The sequence below is a fragment of the Aquarana catesbeiana genome, linkage group LG02 (assembly GCF_042186555.1).
Source record: "Aquarana catesbeiana isolate 2022-GZ linkage group LG02, ASM4218655v1, whole genome shotgun sequence".
Lineage (NCBI taxonomy): Eukaryota > Metazoa > Chordata > Amphibia > Anura > Ranidae > Aquarana > Aquarana catesbeiana.
The window spans coordinates 325931621-325945106 of NC_133325.1; the positions used below are offsets into that span (position 1 = coordinate 325931621).

At 42.3% G+C, this 13486-nt stretch overlaps 1 protein-coding gene across 3 annotated transcripts in view; it reads left to right on the forward strand.

Annotated features, from left to right (window-relative positions):
* GCC2 (GRIP and coiled-coil domain containing 2) overlaps positions 1–4088 on the forward strand; it is a 103179-nt gene extending 99091 nt beyond the window's left edge. For all 3 annotated transcript variants that reach the window (XM_073614798.1, XM_073614799.1, XM_073614800.1), the window contains 2 exons: positions 151–327; positions 3827–4088. In XM_073614798.1, coding sequence (XP_073470899.1) covers positions 151–327; positions 3827–4073 — 424 coding nt within the window. In that variant the 3' untranslated portion in view covers positions 4074–4088. The remainder of the gene's footprint in view (positions 1–150; positions 328–3826) is intronic.
* The last annotated feature ends 9398 nt before the right edge of the window (positions 4089–13486 follow it).

Below are 13486 nucleotides of genomic sequence, written 5' to 3' on the forward strand. Positions count from 1 at the left end.
TTGAGCTGTGGCTGGATGACCTCCCATTTGGTGTTGTCTGCATAGTTACAGGGTCAACTGCACTTGACAACACAAGCAGCATGAACCCAATGTAAGAGGACATTCTTCCAACTAGTCACCAATAAGTTTGTGTTTTTGTTTTGGCTTTAGGGAGCACCTGCAAACAATGTTGGATCAAGTAAAAAATAAATTACAGGACGCTCAGCACAGTCTTCAGATGAACACAGCGGAATTGCAGGCTTTACAGTCTGAACATGACATGTTACTGGAGAGGCATAATAAAATGCTGCAAGAGACTGTGACCAAAGAAGCTGAACTTAGAGAAAAGTGAGTCATTTTATGGCCTCTTATTAATAAGAAATGTGTACATTTAGACTATGGCATGCCATAGGTTATGCAATTTTCTTTCCTTCCACCGTGGTTGGTTATTTTCAAGGCTCGATTCCTGAATTGAAAAAAAAACAATCATCTGCAGACCAAAATGAAACAAAGTAAAGAGGAATCCTACCTTTGGGAGTTGCCATTGGAACCAGAGGTGAGGGGGAATCTTTCATGTCCTGTTCTGGTGACAACTGTAAACCTTTTGGTTTCACCCTTTGTTGTCTTACCTGATGAAAACTGCCACTAGGACAGAAATTGATGGGAAATCTTCCCAGCAGATAAGCAGGCAGTAATAAGAACCTGACAGTTTCTAACCCCCCTCCCCAATCTAACCAAAACTAAAAGAGAAATGTTGGTTTGAGTTTGCAAAGGAGTATGTAAAGGAAATTTGTCCCCCAGGTCACCAGAACTAGTTTCCCCATTGGGAAGATTTCCCCTTGATTTCTTTTCTAGGGACAATAATGATAAACAGAACATACAGAGAGGGTAAATTTCTTTAACAGGAGCACAAACTGCAATCAGAACCTGACAGATGTTCTAATCCCTCTTCCCCCTACCCAAAACTAAAAAAAAAAAAAAGTTTTTGCCTTTTTAGTTATACTTTAATGTTGAAAAATAAAAGCATCAGTGATCATTCAGATTCTCATTTTATTCTCCCTACTAAATTGCATGTGCCCTCCATAAAACCATTGTTCATATATACGGCCTTACAAAAAAAACTTGAGCTCGTCAGCCCTTTTAAATGCAATGGTGCCAGGCAAAAGATTTGGATGGATATAAATGAGTGCCCAGTATAAAAGATTGTGTCACTCAAGGATCTATTTGAGAAGTTTATTGAAGATAAGAGTTAACAGGTAAAGCCAAAACATTTCAAGGAAAATCCTCTCCTTTATTTTTTTTTTTTTTCTCAGGGCTAGTGTGCGAGAGAACAATAAAAAGTGAAAACGTACCATTTAATATCTCCTATAAAAATTATAATGATGTAAATCAACAACATAGATAATACTGTTTATTATAAAATAGCCACTCAATGTATACATAAAATGGTAGTAGATTTGACATTCCTAATAAATCTGTGATATTTAGGAGATATCCATTTCAGTCCAACGGTAATGAGTTACACAGTCGGGGTAGATCAAGTCACGTAAAACATTTAAAATTTATATAAATTTGACAATCACTGTAAATCCATCAAGTCTATGATATTTAGGAATAATCCAGCCAATCCAATGGTAATGAATTTAAATTAAAAAAAATTTTAAAAAAACCTTTTACAAAATACATATATTGAGAGGGGAGGGACTAACCTGGTTTAGTGTTTGTAATTAAAATGGCAATGAGATGGATACTTCTAATGGAGCATGATAAAGGCTGTGGGTGATTTTAGTTTACAGCATAATATACAGTCAAGGGGTCAGTTAGCAATAAAGAATAAATTAAAAAAACGAGCTGGCAGCAACCTAGGTCTCTACGTTGATGGAGAGAAGGAGAGAGAGAGAGAGAGAAGGAGCCTCATAGAGCGAAGAATGACAACGGAGAAGGAGTAGCAGATTATTATTATACAGGATTTATACAGCGCCAACATTTTGCGCTGAGCTTATGATGACAAAGTAACAAACTGAAAAGATTCCTGTAGAGCAGTGTGGAGGAAAAAACAGATAGCTAATGCAGACCGCAGATAAGATCAGGGAGTTGAAAAGAAAAAAAGCTGTTTGTGAACTGGAAAGGAATTTACAGGATTGGAGAGTGGTGGTAGAGTGAAAGGTTGAGGTGGTGAGGAAAGACTGGTAAAGGCAATGTGGATTCGACGGCTAATGTTGTTTAAAGGAGAAATGGGGCCAAAGCTCTTTTGGCCCTTCTCCTGTGGGTCACAGGAGTGCGCTTAGTTCTGCACTTTTTTCACCTGTATTCATTTGATAGCAGGCTAAAGTCCGTGGTCGGTTGACATCACTCAACCAGTATAGGCTCTGGAGAGATCCTGATCCAGTGAGCGCTGGAGGGGCAGAGCAGAGAGCTGGTGACTGACGGTCACTACTTTTTGCTCACTGAAGTTCAAGAACTGTGCGATCAGCGGTTTTTGATCGCTCAGTTCTCGGTGTTCTCCTAAGCTAGGTGGAAGAGACCAGAGGAGTGCAATAAGCAGTGGAGATTGGACGTTTATATTCTACTGGTCTATGCGCAGGGAATTGGACTATATTAGGCTGCACTATTTAAAGGAGACAAAGGTAATAGAGTACTTCCTTGTGGAATATGCCTTAGTGGAGCTCTATTAACTGGCACTGTCATAGCTCTACACCGAACCTTTGTGTTCAGATCTTCAGTAGCAGTAGCTGTTTCACTGGAACTTTCAAAATGATCACAAGTGTTTGATCATGTATTGGCCACAATTTTCCAACATCATTGTCCTTTTTCCTATCAATGATCTAAGGATAACTAAGAATACCAAATGGGTCTGCCCCATTCAAGGAAATTTTATTGATAACAGTATTCGCACGGTGGTGTAGTGGGTAGCACTCTTGCCTAGCAGTAAAAAGGGTCGCTGGTTCGAATCACAACCATGACACTACCTGCCTGGAGTTTGCATGTTCTCCCTGTGCCTGCGTGGGTTTCCTCCGGGTACTCCGGTTTCCTCCCACACTCCAAAGACATTCTGGTAGGTTAACTGACTTCTGTCTAAATTGGCCCTAGTATATGAATGTGAGTTAGGGACCTTAGATTGTAAGCTCCTTGAGCGTAGGGACTGATGTGAATGTACAATGTATATGTAAAGCGCTGCGTAAATTGACAGCGCTATATAAGTACCTTTTAATAATAATAATTCCTAAACAGTATCTTTTTAAACTTCACCATATACCAACATTTCTTTATTATAGGAATGCAGTTAATATGTCTTCACAGGCTCTGCCATAAAGCTGACTTAAGATGATTTAACAATTGATTTCTGTCGAACAGGAATGCTGGAAAACTTTAATTTGTTCACCGCCTACAGCGATGTACAGTGTATTCTGACAGCAGGGACTCTGCTGCCAGAATACAATAGCACAGCAGGGATCATCAAAAAGATCTTCCAGCAGTCCACACAGTAGACCAACTTGATTTTAAAGCCTTTTTTCTTGTTTGTTTTTACTAATATTCAACTAACAGTGATACCCAAAGTTGTTCTGTGGTTGGGGACCCTCCTTGTTGCTCCAGTGGTGACTTTTCAAGAGAAGCACCTTGGCCACCATTAAGAAAAGGATCCTGTCACTGGGATAGTTTTAAGTATGTAGATAACTCTCTGGAAAAGACACAGATGGAGACCCACCAAGGGATCTTTTGCAGTTTTGACAACTGTGGAACCTTAAAAAAGATCTTAAGATTAACTACATTTTTAATGAGAATACTATTAATGGGTTTATTGTATACTGAATTTGTGTTTTCTGTCGTATTTCGTTTTATCCTACAGGTTGTGTACAGTGCAGTCAGAAAACATGGTGCTGAAGACTGAGCACACTCAGGTAGTGAGTCAGCTCGGTGCTCAAAATGAAGCACAACGCAACAACTTTAGGGACCAAGTGAGGCGTTTACAAGATGATCACAGGAAGACTGTAGAGACTCTGCAACAGCAGCTGTCCAAAGTAGAAGCCCAGCTCTTCCAAGTTAAGAGTGAAGTTACTGTCACACGTAAGCGTGAAACTTTTACCAGTTGCTAATACTTTGCTATTTGAAACATTATCCTGTAATCTTGTATTTTAATCTTTCATGAACACTACATAAAATTAGAGACTTTTTAGATTGCTTCTTAAATGCAAATACAGACAAAGCATGCATTAGATTAGTAGGTCTAATATCCCGTAACCTTCATATAGGAATCATAGTAAATTCCCAGCGGCTGTCAGAATACCTGACTCCATTTTTTGGATCTATTTTCCTACAGCTTTTAAACACTCAGAGGAAAATACCTCTTCTCTGAAAATCGGAGGATTTTGGATTGTGGAGGCTGCCACAAGAACCTCAGTCCTTCTCTATACATCCGCATTCAAAGAATGTTTTGTAGATGGACTTTACCAAGGTGGTTTCACCAAAAAGAATTGCTCAGCAATACCCCATGGATAGTAATAAATGGTGTTTGCCTTTCATAGATCCAGCTGTTATCTCAATAAGAACCTCACGTGCCCAGAGTTTAAGGATGCCTCGAACATGCGCCTGGAGGCATTATTTAAAGTCTTCTCTGATGGGGAAAGCTTTACAGCCAGCAACTGCGGCTATAGGAATATGCAAAGCCTCAAGGTCCAGACTTTTCACATGACAAGAGAGAGCAATCCTTCTTTCAGTGTTACCGCAACCAGCAGAAACCTGGAAGATTTCTCAGAGGGTTTCCCTGCTGTCAGAATACAATGATCACTGCTGGTGTCTATAGCAGTGATCGCATGAAAAAAAAGAGGCTGCTTTCACTGAAGTCCTGCTGAACCAGCCAATTTTCAATCTGTCTATGGCCGACTTATTCGAAAAGCACATATTGCACTGGACTATGTTTTTAGATTATATGTTTTAATTTTTCTTTTGCTATTCGTTTTTATTTGAGTAGCACAGCACTTATGTAACGTATTAATATATTATAGTGCACCATTTATTAGATGCTAGCTGCTTACCAGTATGCATTTTTTCTGCACCCTCAGACCTTTAGCGCAGTTTTTCTTTTTTTTGCTTAGCCACAGCTGCGTGTTCACCAAGGTCCTGACTTCCTCTCTGAGGCTCTAGTATACCCGGAGTATCACTGTCATAGGGTACCTATACGATTTTACTTCTGAGGGAGCAATCCACTTCACTATTTAGAGAATAATGGGTCTCTCTTGGCTTTAATCCCAACACAGAGATTTGAATATTTAGGCAAGAGTGATTATCCCTCCTGACAAAGGTCTTGCCTTTCCTCTGCCATGGTGGAAGCGCTGCGTGGAACTGTGGGTGGGCTACGCACTCTCCAGGCAGAGGTCCTGAGTGTGGGTGCATGGCTCGCCTTAACCTTTTTTTTTTTCTTTTCTTTTTTTTTCCTTTGGAACTTGCGTTCCTCTGGGCCATCCCATCATCCTCCCAGATGTCTGGAGGATGCTCCGGAGCTCCTCCCTTCTTCCCCGCTCAGCGAGAGCTTGGGCCGGCCGGGAGAGTCTGTCCCATTTCCGGAGAGTGGAGCCAGGGTCTCTCCGGGTCTCTGTTCGTTCCGGGTCTGGATGGCGGGTGACGTCATTTCCGGAAGGAAGCAGAACTTTGGGCCGGGCACACAGCTTCCGGTTCAGCCTGTGAAAGGCGGGCCCTGGCTGGCGTAGACTATAAAAGACAATAGAGCTGCTACACCCGCTGCAGCATGGAGACGACGGCGCTAACAGCAAAAGCGGGAACAGGAGCCACAAGCCCCAGCCCAGGTAAGCTGGAGCAGAGGCTCCAGATCTTTTACTTTGGGGCTTTACTTTTCCCTCCACCCTTCTCCTGGTGTCCGGGTAATGGGGGGGGGGGGGGGGGGGGGGCGCCTGTTCCATGCCCCTTCAATTACCACTTGAGGGGGCATGGTTTGGATGGTGTCTGTGTGTCTCTCTCGCACACTCGTTCTCTCTCGCTCGCTCTCACGCTCATTCTCTCCCATTTTTCTTTTCTCTTGGGGGGGGGGGGTTGGGTAAACAGCTTTGGGAGGGGAGGTTGGGGGATAATGCTTAGGTCCTAATTGGGTGCCTTTCTTTCCTAATTACAGAAGGCACGGGAAAAGACAAAGTATAGCCCTCCCTCTTCTAACCAAAGCGTCCCTTAAGGAGAGCTAGACCAAGACCCTGTGCAAAGATTGTATAGCTGACCTAGTAAAGCATGAGTAGGGAAAAGTAAAGCGACCACAAAGCTCACATCTTTTGGTCTCCTTACAATAGGATCTTACGGATACAGTCCAATGATTCCACTCCTTTTTGGACAAGCACCCGGCACCCCATGCAGGGAGTCAAGCCAGACCATCTAGTCCTCTGCCATCTACTTCAGTATCCAGAGAGTATAGTGACTCAGAGGAGGCGGCCACAAGCAAGGTCAGTTCACCCAAAGCCTCAGGGGATGAGGATAAGGAGGTGTCTGATAAAAGATCGTCTAGATACAAGTTATCCTTGGACAAGGTGGATGAGTTGATTAAAACCATTCATTCCACTCTTGGCATTCAGGAAGATAAAGCTGATCTATCCCTGCTTGATGAGGTGTTCGAGGGCCTGAGGAAACTAAACAGTTTTTCCAGTGCGCAAAGTCCTCTCAGAGGCTATTGAGCGAGAATGGAAGAAACCAGAAATGGCTCTGTTTTTTTTCTGTAGAGAAAGCGTAGGTTTCCTTTTGAGGAAGACTAGTCACATGTGTGGAACAAAAGGCCGAAATTAGATGTGGCCTTTTCCCAAGTTCTTGCAATACTGACTTGGCCTTCGAGGACATGGGCATCTTAAAAGATGCCATAGATAAACGTGCCGATTTCCCTTCTAAAAAAAATAAAGCATAGGACTCGTCTATGGCAAACCTTAAGCTGGCCATGGCCTCAACAGTGGTAGCCAGAAATCTGGAACATTGTCTAGAACAGCTGAGGGAGCATATCGGGTGGTACTTCCCAAGAGGATCTGTTGGATACCCTCCCAGTTCTGTTGAAGCAGTGGGATATTTAGCTAATGCCTCAGCTGAGTCAATCAGAATGTCCGCTAGGACTTCGGCCCTGGTGAACTCAACACGAAGAGCGATCTGGTTAAAAACTTGGTCCAGAAACTCTGCTTTTAAAGTGAAGCTCTGTGGTCTCCCTTTTAATGGGGATCTTCTTTTTGGCCCAGACTTAGAGGCCATTTTGGAAAGGATCGCAGATAAGAAAAAGGCTTTGCCAGCAAAGAAACTGAAGACTCCCTTAGTCGAAAATCATTTTCGTCCTCTTCAGCAAACCCAGGCCCCCAAGGAAACCGGTTCTAGGAAACCCTGGGGTGCACAGAGGGGGCAAGGTAGGGCTGCTGTTCTGTTCAGATGTCCCGAACAGCCAGCTAAAAGCCAGTGACGGTGGTCCTGCTGTGGGAGGGAGACTTCTATACTTCCTCCCTCAGTGGAGGGCGGTAACATACAGTCCATTAGTCATGAATGTAATCTCCCAGGGATACGGACTGGAGTTTTTGGAGAAACCTCCAAACCGTTTTTTTGTGACGCAGATCCCCAGAGCACAGGACAAGACCCTAGCATTATTATCCATTTTAGAGGATCTGAGATGACAGGGAGTAATAATTCCACTATCTCAGGAGGAGGAAGGTCTAGGGTTCTCTTCTCACATTTTCCTAATAACGAAACCCTCTGGAAAATATTGTTTAATTTTAAACCTAAAACTCCTGAGCCAAGCTATTCGCTACAAAAAGTTTAACATGGATGCGTTCTACTCCGTAAGGAAACTGCTTATGGGGGGGGGGGGGGTTTATGGCCTCCATCGATCTCAGGGATGCTTACCTTCACATCCCAATAGCTGTAATGTCCCAAAGGTTTTTGCGTCTGGCAGTCGCCTCAGAGGGCAGGATATCCCATCTGCAGTTCAGAGCCCTGCCCTTCGGTTTGTCCTCAGCTCCGATGATCTTCACCAAGGTCATGGCGGAAGCCTTAGCGCCTCTGAAGATCCAGGGAATCATGATAGTTCGGTATCTGGATGATTTGCTTCTATTCACCAGTTCAGAAAGTCAGCTGCTGGCAGATCTGAACAGAACAAAATGCCACGTGCAAAACCTAGGTTTGATCCTCAACAAGGAGAAATCAAATCTAATCCCTTACCAAGTACAGCATTGACTCTATCCAACAAAAGATCATCTTGCCGGAAGAAGGAAAAAATCCTGGGGGCGATAAAGCAGATCCAGACAAGCTTGCCAGTAACAGTACGGTCAGCGATATCGACATTGGGTCTCCTAACATCCTCCATTCCGGCTGTTCAATGGACCAGCCTCCACTTAAGGGATCTGCAGCAAGTAATTCTCCAAAATTGGAGGCACGAAGAGCCCTTAGAGAAACAGTTTGTGATTCCTGTGCAAGTGAGGAGAAAATTATGGTGGTGGAGGAACCAGTTAAACCTAAGCGAGGGCCTACTTTGGCTATTCCCTGTATCAAAAAGTCTAACGACAATTGCGAGCTCCTGGGGGTGGGGGGGGGCACATCTGAAAGATCGTTTTTTCCCAAGGAATCTGGACAAGCTCAGACGCGAAAAGATCATCCACTTGGAGAGAACTGAAAGCAATTTTGATGGGGCTCCTTTGGTTTCAGGAAGAGATCAGGGGCCAACACATTCAGATCTTGTGCGACAATGCCACGGCAGTCACCTACATAACAAAACAGGGGGGTGCCAGAAGCAGGGTTCTCCTGGGCATAAAAAAATCTGGTGTCCCTGTCAGCAATACACCTAAAGGGCAGTCTGAATTGGACGGCCGACTTCCTGAGCAGGAAGACAATTTCCGAATCGGAGTGGAGTCTAAATTCGGAAGTTCTCCAAATGGTGGTAAACCGATGGGGCAGTCCTCAGGTCGACCTGTTTGCAACCCACTCAAACGCAGAGCTCCCGACTTACTTTTCTCTGAACAGAAGGGATCAGGCAAGAGGCTTGGATTCTCTGGCTCATCTGTGGGACTTTTATTTGTGTTATGCTTTTCCCCCCTTCCAGCTAATACCGTTGGTCCTCAAAAAATTTGAGGAAGAGTCCACAAATTTAGTACTGGTGGCTCCCTATTGGCCCAGGAGGATATGGTTCTCAACATTTCTGAACCTGGTGGTAGAACCCCATTGGAAGTTACCTCCACAGGACGATCTACTAAGTCAGGGACCCAGACGGCATCCAAACGTTAGCCAGCTCGGCTCCTCAGTTTGGTTTCTGAGGAGCAGATCCTAAAGAAAATGGGTCCATCAGACAAATGAGTTTCTATGCTGTTAAACAGCAGGAAAAAAGTCACTATTATTTTAAGGTTTGGAAATGCTACAACTCCTAGTGCGTGACAAAGAAGTATTTGCCGCAGGAGATAATTCCATCCTTGAATTTCTTTATGATGGAATGGAGAAGAGGTTATCGGTTAGCAACTTAAAATTTGTCAGTGGTCCTGCAGGGACTCAGTAGGATACCTTTCAAACCTCTAAAAGAGGCTACGGTAAGAAATTGGACTTGGAAAACGGCCCTATTGGTGGCAGTAACCTCGACCAAGAGAGTTGGTGAGCTGCAGGCTTTTTCCATAGTTGAAATCCAGGTACAGTGTATAAGGGCGCTCAGAGCACGAAGACCAAGCAGACAGTATCTCTAGAGAGGCAAGGGTCCATTGATGTATATCCAACACTGAGGGCTGCACTCAGAAAAGAGGAGCAAACTCTGAAACAAAATAAGACACGAGACGCCTCTGAAGTGCAGAATTAGTAGCTGTTTATTTCCCCAAACAAGATTAAAAACACTTACAAAATCTGGCGAATTAAAAAGCGTATAGTCGTTGATAATGCAAATGGTCCTGCAGGCGGATAGGTCCCCGGCGTGTAAAAACTCTCACAATTGTGTCCTGTGCTGTACCAAAAACATAGAGCTACCGGTAAGCTGATGAATGGATACACACACCGAGTTCATGATGGACGGAGATCCCGGAAGTGATATCAGCAGTGAGAGACGGGAGCCAGCATTAACCGGATGTAGTCATTTCGGAACATTAGTAAGTTCCTTTTTAAACCTAATGACTGCAAGTGTACACACAGGTAAACTTATACTATCTTGGGTGGGGACATGAACAAACAGAAACAAGGAAGACAGGAAGTGATAATTAAAATAATGAGAAATATTCTCTGAACGATATATAATAATGGGTATACTAATAAAAATAATAATAATAAAAAATGATAAAAAATAATATAAAAATAAAAATATTGGTATTAAGAATTAAAATGAAATGTAAAAAATTTTAATAGAACAGGAAGGGTAGAGAATGCATATCCCATCCACAAAAAACATGAAAAAACAAAAACACGCAACAAATAGTAATAATAGCGACCAATCATTTACGGAAAAAGGATCTCAGATATTATAAAAATATTATAAAAACTATTTAGGAATGTGCGTGAGCGTATGCACATTAGTGTGCATCCCAAAAAGGAACATGCAAACCACGTGCACACGATCTCTAACGCGCACACATACATGTGTCTCCATGACACACATACATGCATATATGTATGGGACAAATGTAAATGTCTAACAAAAAGCCTACACTGGCAAAAAGACCATTATATTGCTAAACGGCGGGGGGGGGGGGAGCTAGAGAATAGCACCGATTTCAAAATCCTCGTTCAACCCCCCAGCGGCCAATACATTTAAAGAAAAAATCCAAAACATTACTCTATGGCAGAGTCTTCTGAAACGCTCAGCTGGGGGAAGGTCTTCAGGCATTCCCTCAATAACCCAGACCCTGAGGCCACACAAGTCCTTCTGACCATGCCTCACGAAGCGACAAGTTTTACATAGAGGTTGGCTTCATTGATACATGCCAGATAAAGCTAAAAATGTAGGGAGAGGTTTTTTCTTTAGTTTACTTGGTGCCAACTTTTGATGTTTGGTGCTTTCTATATGCAAACTTTGCTTTGTGGGGTAGAACAGGAAGGAGGTGCTCATCCTGAAGCAGCAGAGACCAATGTCTCCGCACTCCACTCTCCATCCATGCAAATCGTTTTTATCTTCATTATTTTTATTATTATTATTTATCTTTTTATTTTTATCACCATGGACAGAAGGAGATGTATTTTTATATTGGAGATATGCTTTTTCCACAAGATCAGCTGGGAACCCTTTATCAAGGAATTTTTCTTTCAAAGTCTTACCTCCTGCTATTGCTCATTCTTCCGACTCCACTGCAGTCTTTTTTAGTACCCGACCTCCCTCGGAAAAGACCTCTAAAAAGAAAACACTAAGGAGAGGTTGCCGAGGAAGAGAAGGTAGACCCAAGCCCGGATCCCAGAAAAAAGAGAGTACTATAAAAATCTTTAATCTCTCCACTCATCTTTTAACCAATGTTCCTTCTTAGTTGAGGCCTTAATTTTGCACCTTCTGCCCAGCCTAACCCTTTTCTCCTTTTCAATTATTTAAATACATTTGTACGTTGTCTTACTCTTAAAAGATTTTATAACATCCTATCTGTGAAACATAATCATAATAATTCTCAGGCTATTATTCCTGTTGCCTGCTCTAGTGACGATACTGTAACCCATAGTGATTTAGGCTGCCTTGCTCTCTTAGAAGAATTATATGCTGATAATACAGAATCTAGTAGTCGGCATAATATTTCTTCTTTTCCTTTTGAAGGTTCTGAGACTGACCAAATTCTTTATACCCAGTATCTTATGACCTCTCCACCTATTTTAAATACGAACTTTAGACCGACATCTGTGTTCTATCCTACTCAGTCTAAAGGCTCCTGCATTGATGCTTTTTATCGCATTGTATATGCAGAAATGCAGGATATGTGTAATTCAACCAAAACTAGAAATAAGACCTGTCACAATTTTTCGCATTCTGAAAAGAAAGCTTTAGACGCCCTAACCAATAACTTTGACCTAGTTATAAAAAGTGCTGATAAGGGAGGAGGTATAGTGGTTCAAAATAGAGTTGACTATGTCAGTGAAGCCATTAGACTCCTCTCAGATACTAATACATATGTAAAATTAAAAACTGATCCATTGCCTCACTTTGTCTTGAAGGCCACTGCTCTTGTTAAAAATGCACTCAGAGACCATATCATTACCCAACAAGAAGCCTCTTTTTTGGTTAAGGCAGTCAATTTTACCCCATACTTTTACCACCTGCCTAAGGTACATAAGAGTTTGGTTGACCCTCCTGGACGGCCTATTGTGGCGGCCATGGGAAGTATTACTAGTGGCTTTTCACAATATGTCGACCAGTTTTTCCAGCCACTTGCTCAATCTCTCCAGTCATACATTAGAGATGGTACTCACCTGCTGGAATTACTCTCCTCCTACTCTTGGGAGCCCAGTTATCTCTGGGTCTCCTTAGATGTCCAATCTCTATATACCTCCATACCACACGATGTGGGATTGGGTGCTATACGATCCTTCCTGTGCCAAGACCCCATGCTGAATAGTAGACAGGCCTCCTTTATTGTTGAGGCTACCTCTTTTTGTCTTACCCATAACAATTTTTTATTTGATAATGACTTTTTCTTACAGGTAAATGGGACAGTTATGGGGGCAAATTTTGCGCCCTCATATGCTGACCTTACCATGGGTCAATGGGAATCCTTGCACATTTGGAAAAATAGCCCATTCTCTTCCCGCATTGTGTTCTATGGACGATATATAGATGATGTGATCATCATCTGGGATGGTGATGCTTCCCTAATCCCGGAGTTTGTCACTCATTGTAAAAATAACAGTATAGGTTTACAGTTTACTTCTGTCATGAATAAAGAAAGGTTAGCCTTCCTTGACTTAGAATTTGTTTTTGTTGGTAAGGAAATCCATGCCAAGAATTTCACTAAACCTACAGCAGGAAATTAATTCCTTCATTACAAAAGCTGCCATCATCCCCAATGGCTAAATAACATACCCAAGAGCCAGTTTTGCTTATTTAAAAAGAACTGTACTAGGAACAGGGATTATGACAATCAAGATAAGACTTTGAAAGAAAAATTCCTTAATAAAGAGTTCCCAGGTGATCTTGTGGAAACAGCATATCTCCAATATAAAAATACATCTCCTTCTGACCATGGTGATAAAAAAGATAAAAATAAAAAGATAAATAATAATAAAAGTAACGAAGATAAAAACAATTTGCGTTTTTTATTACCCAATTCCATTTTCGCCATAGACAAATGGAGAGTATTGGTCTCTGCTGCTACAGGATGAGCACCTCCTTCCTTTTCTACCCCACAAACCAAAGTTTGCGTATAGAAAAGCACCAAACATCAAAAGTAAGGTGGGCACCAAGTAAACTAAAGAAAAAACCTCTCCCTTTGGGTCACTCTATCCCTACGTTTTTAGCTATATCTGGCATGTATCAATGCCGCAAAACCTCTATGTAAAACTTGTCGCTTCGTGAGGCATGTTCAGAAGGACTTTTGTGTGAAAGGCAAGA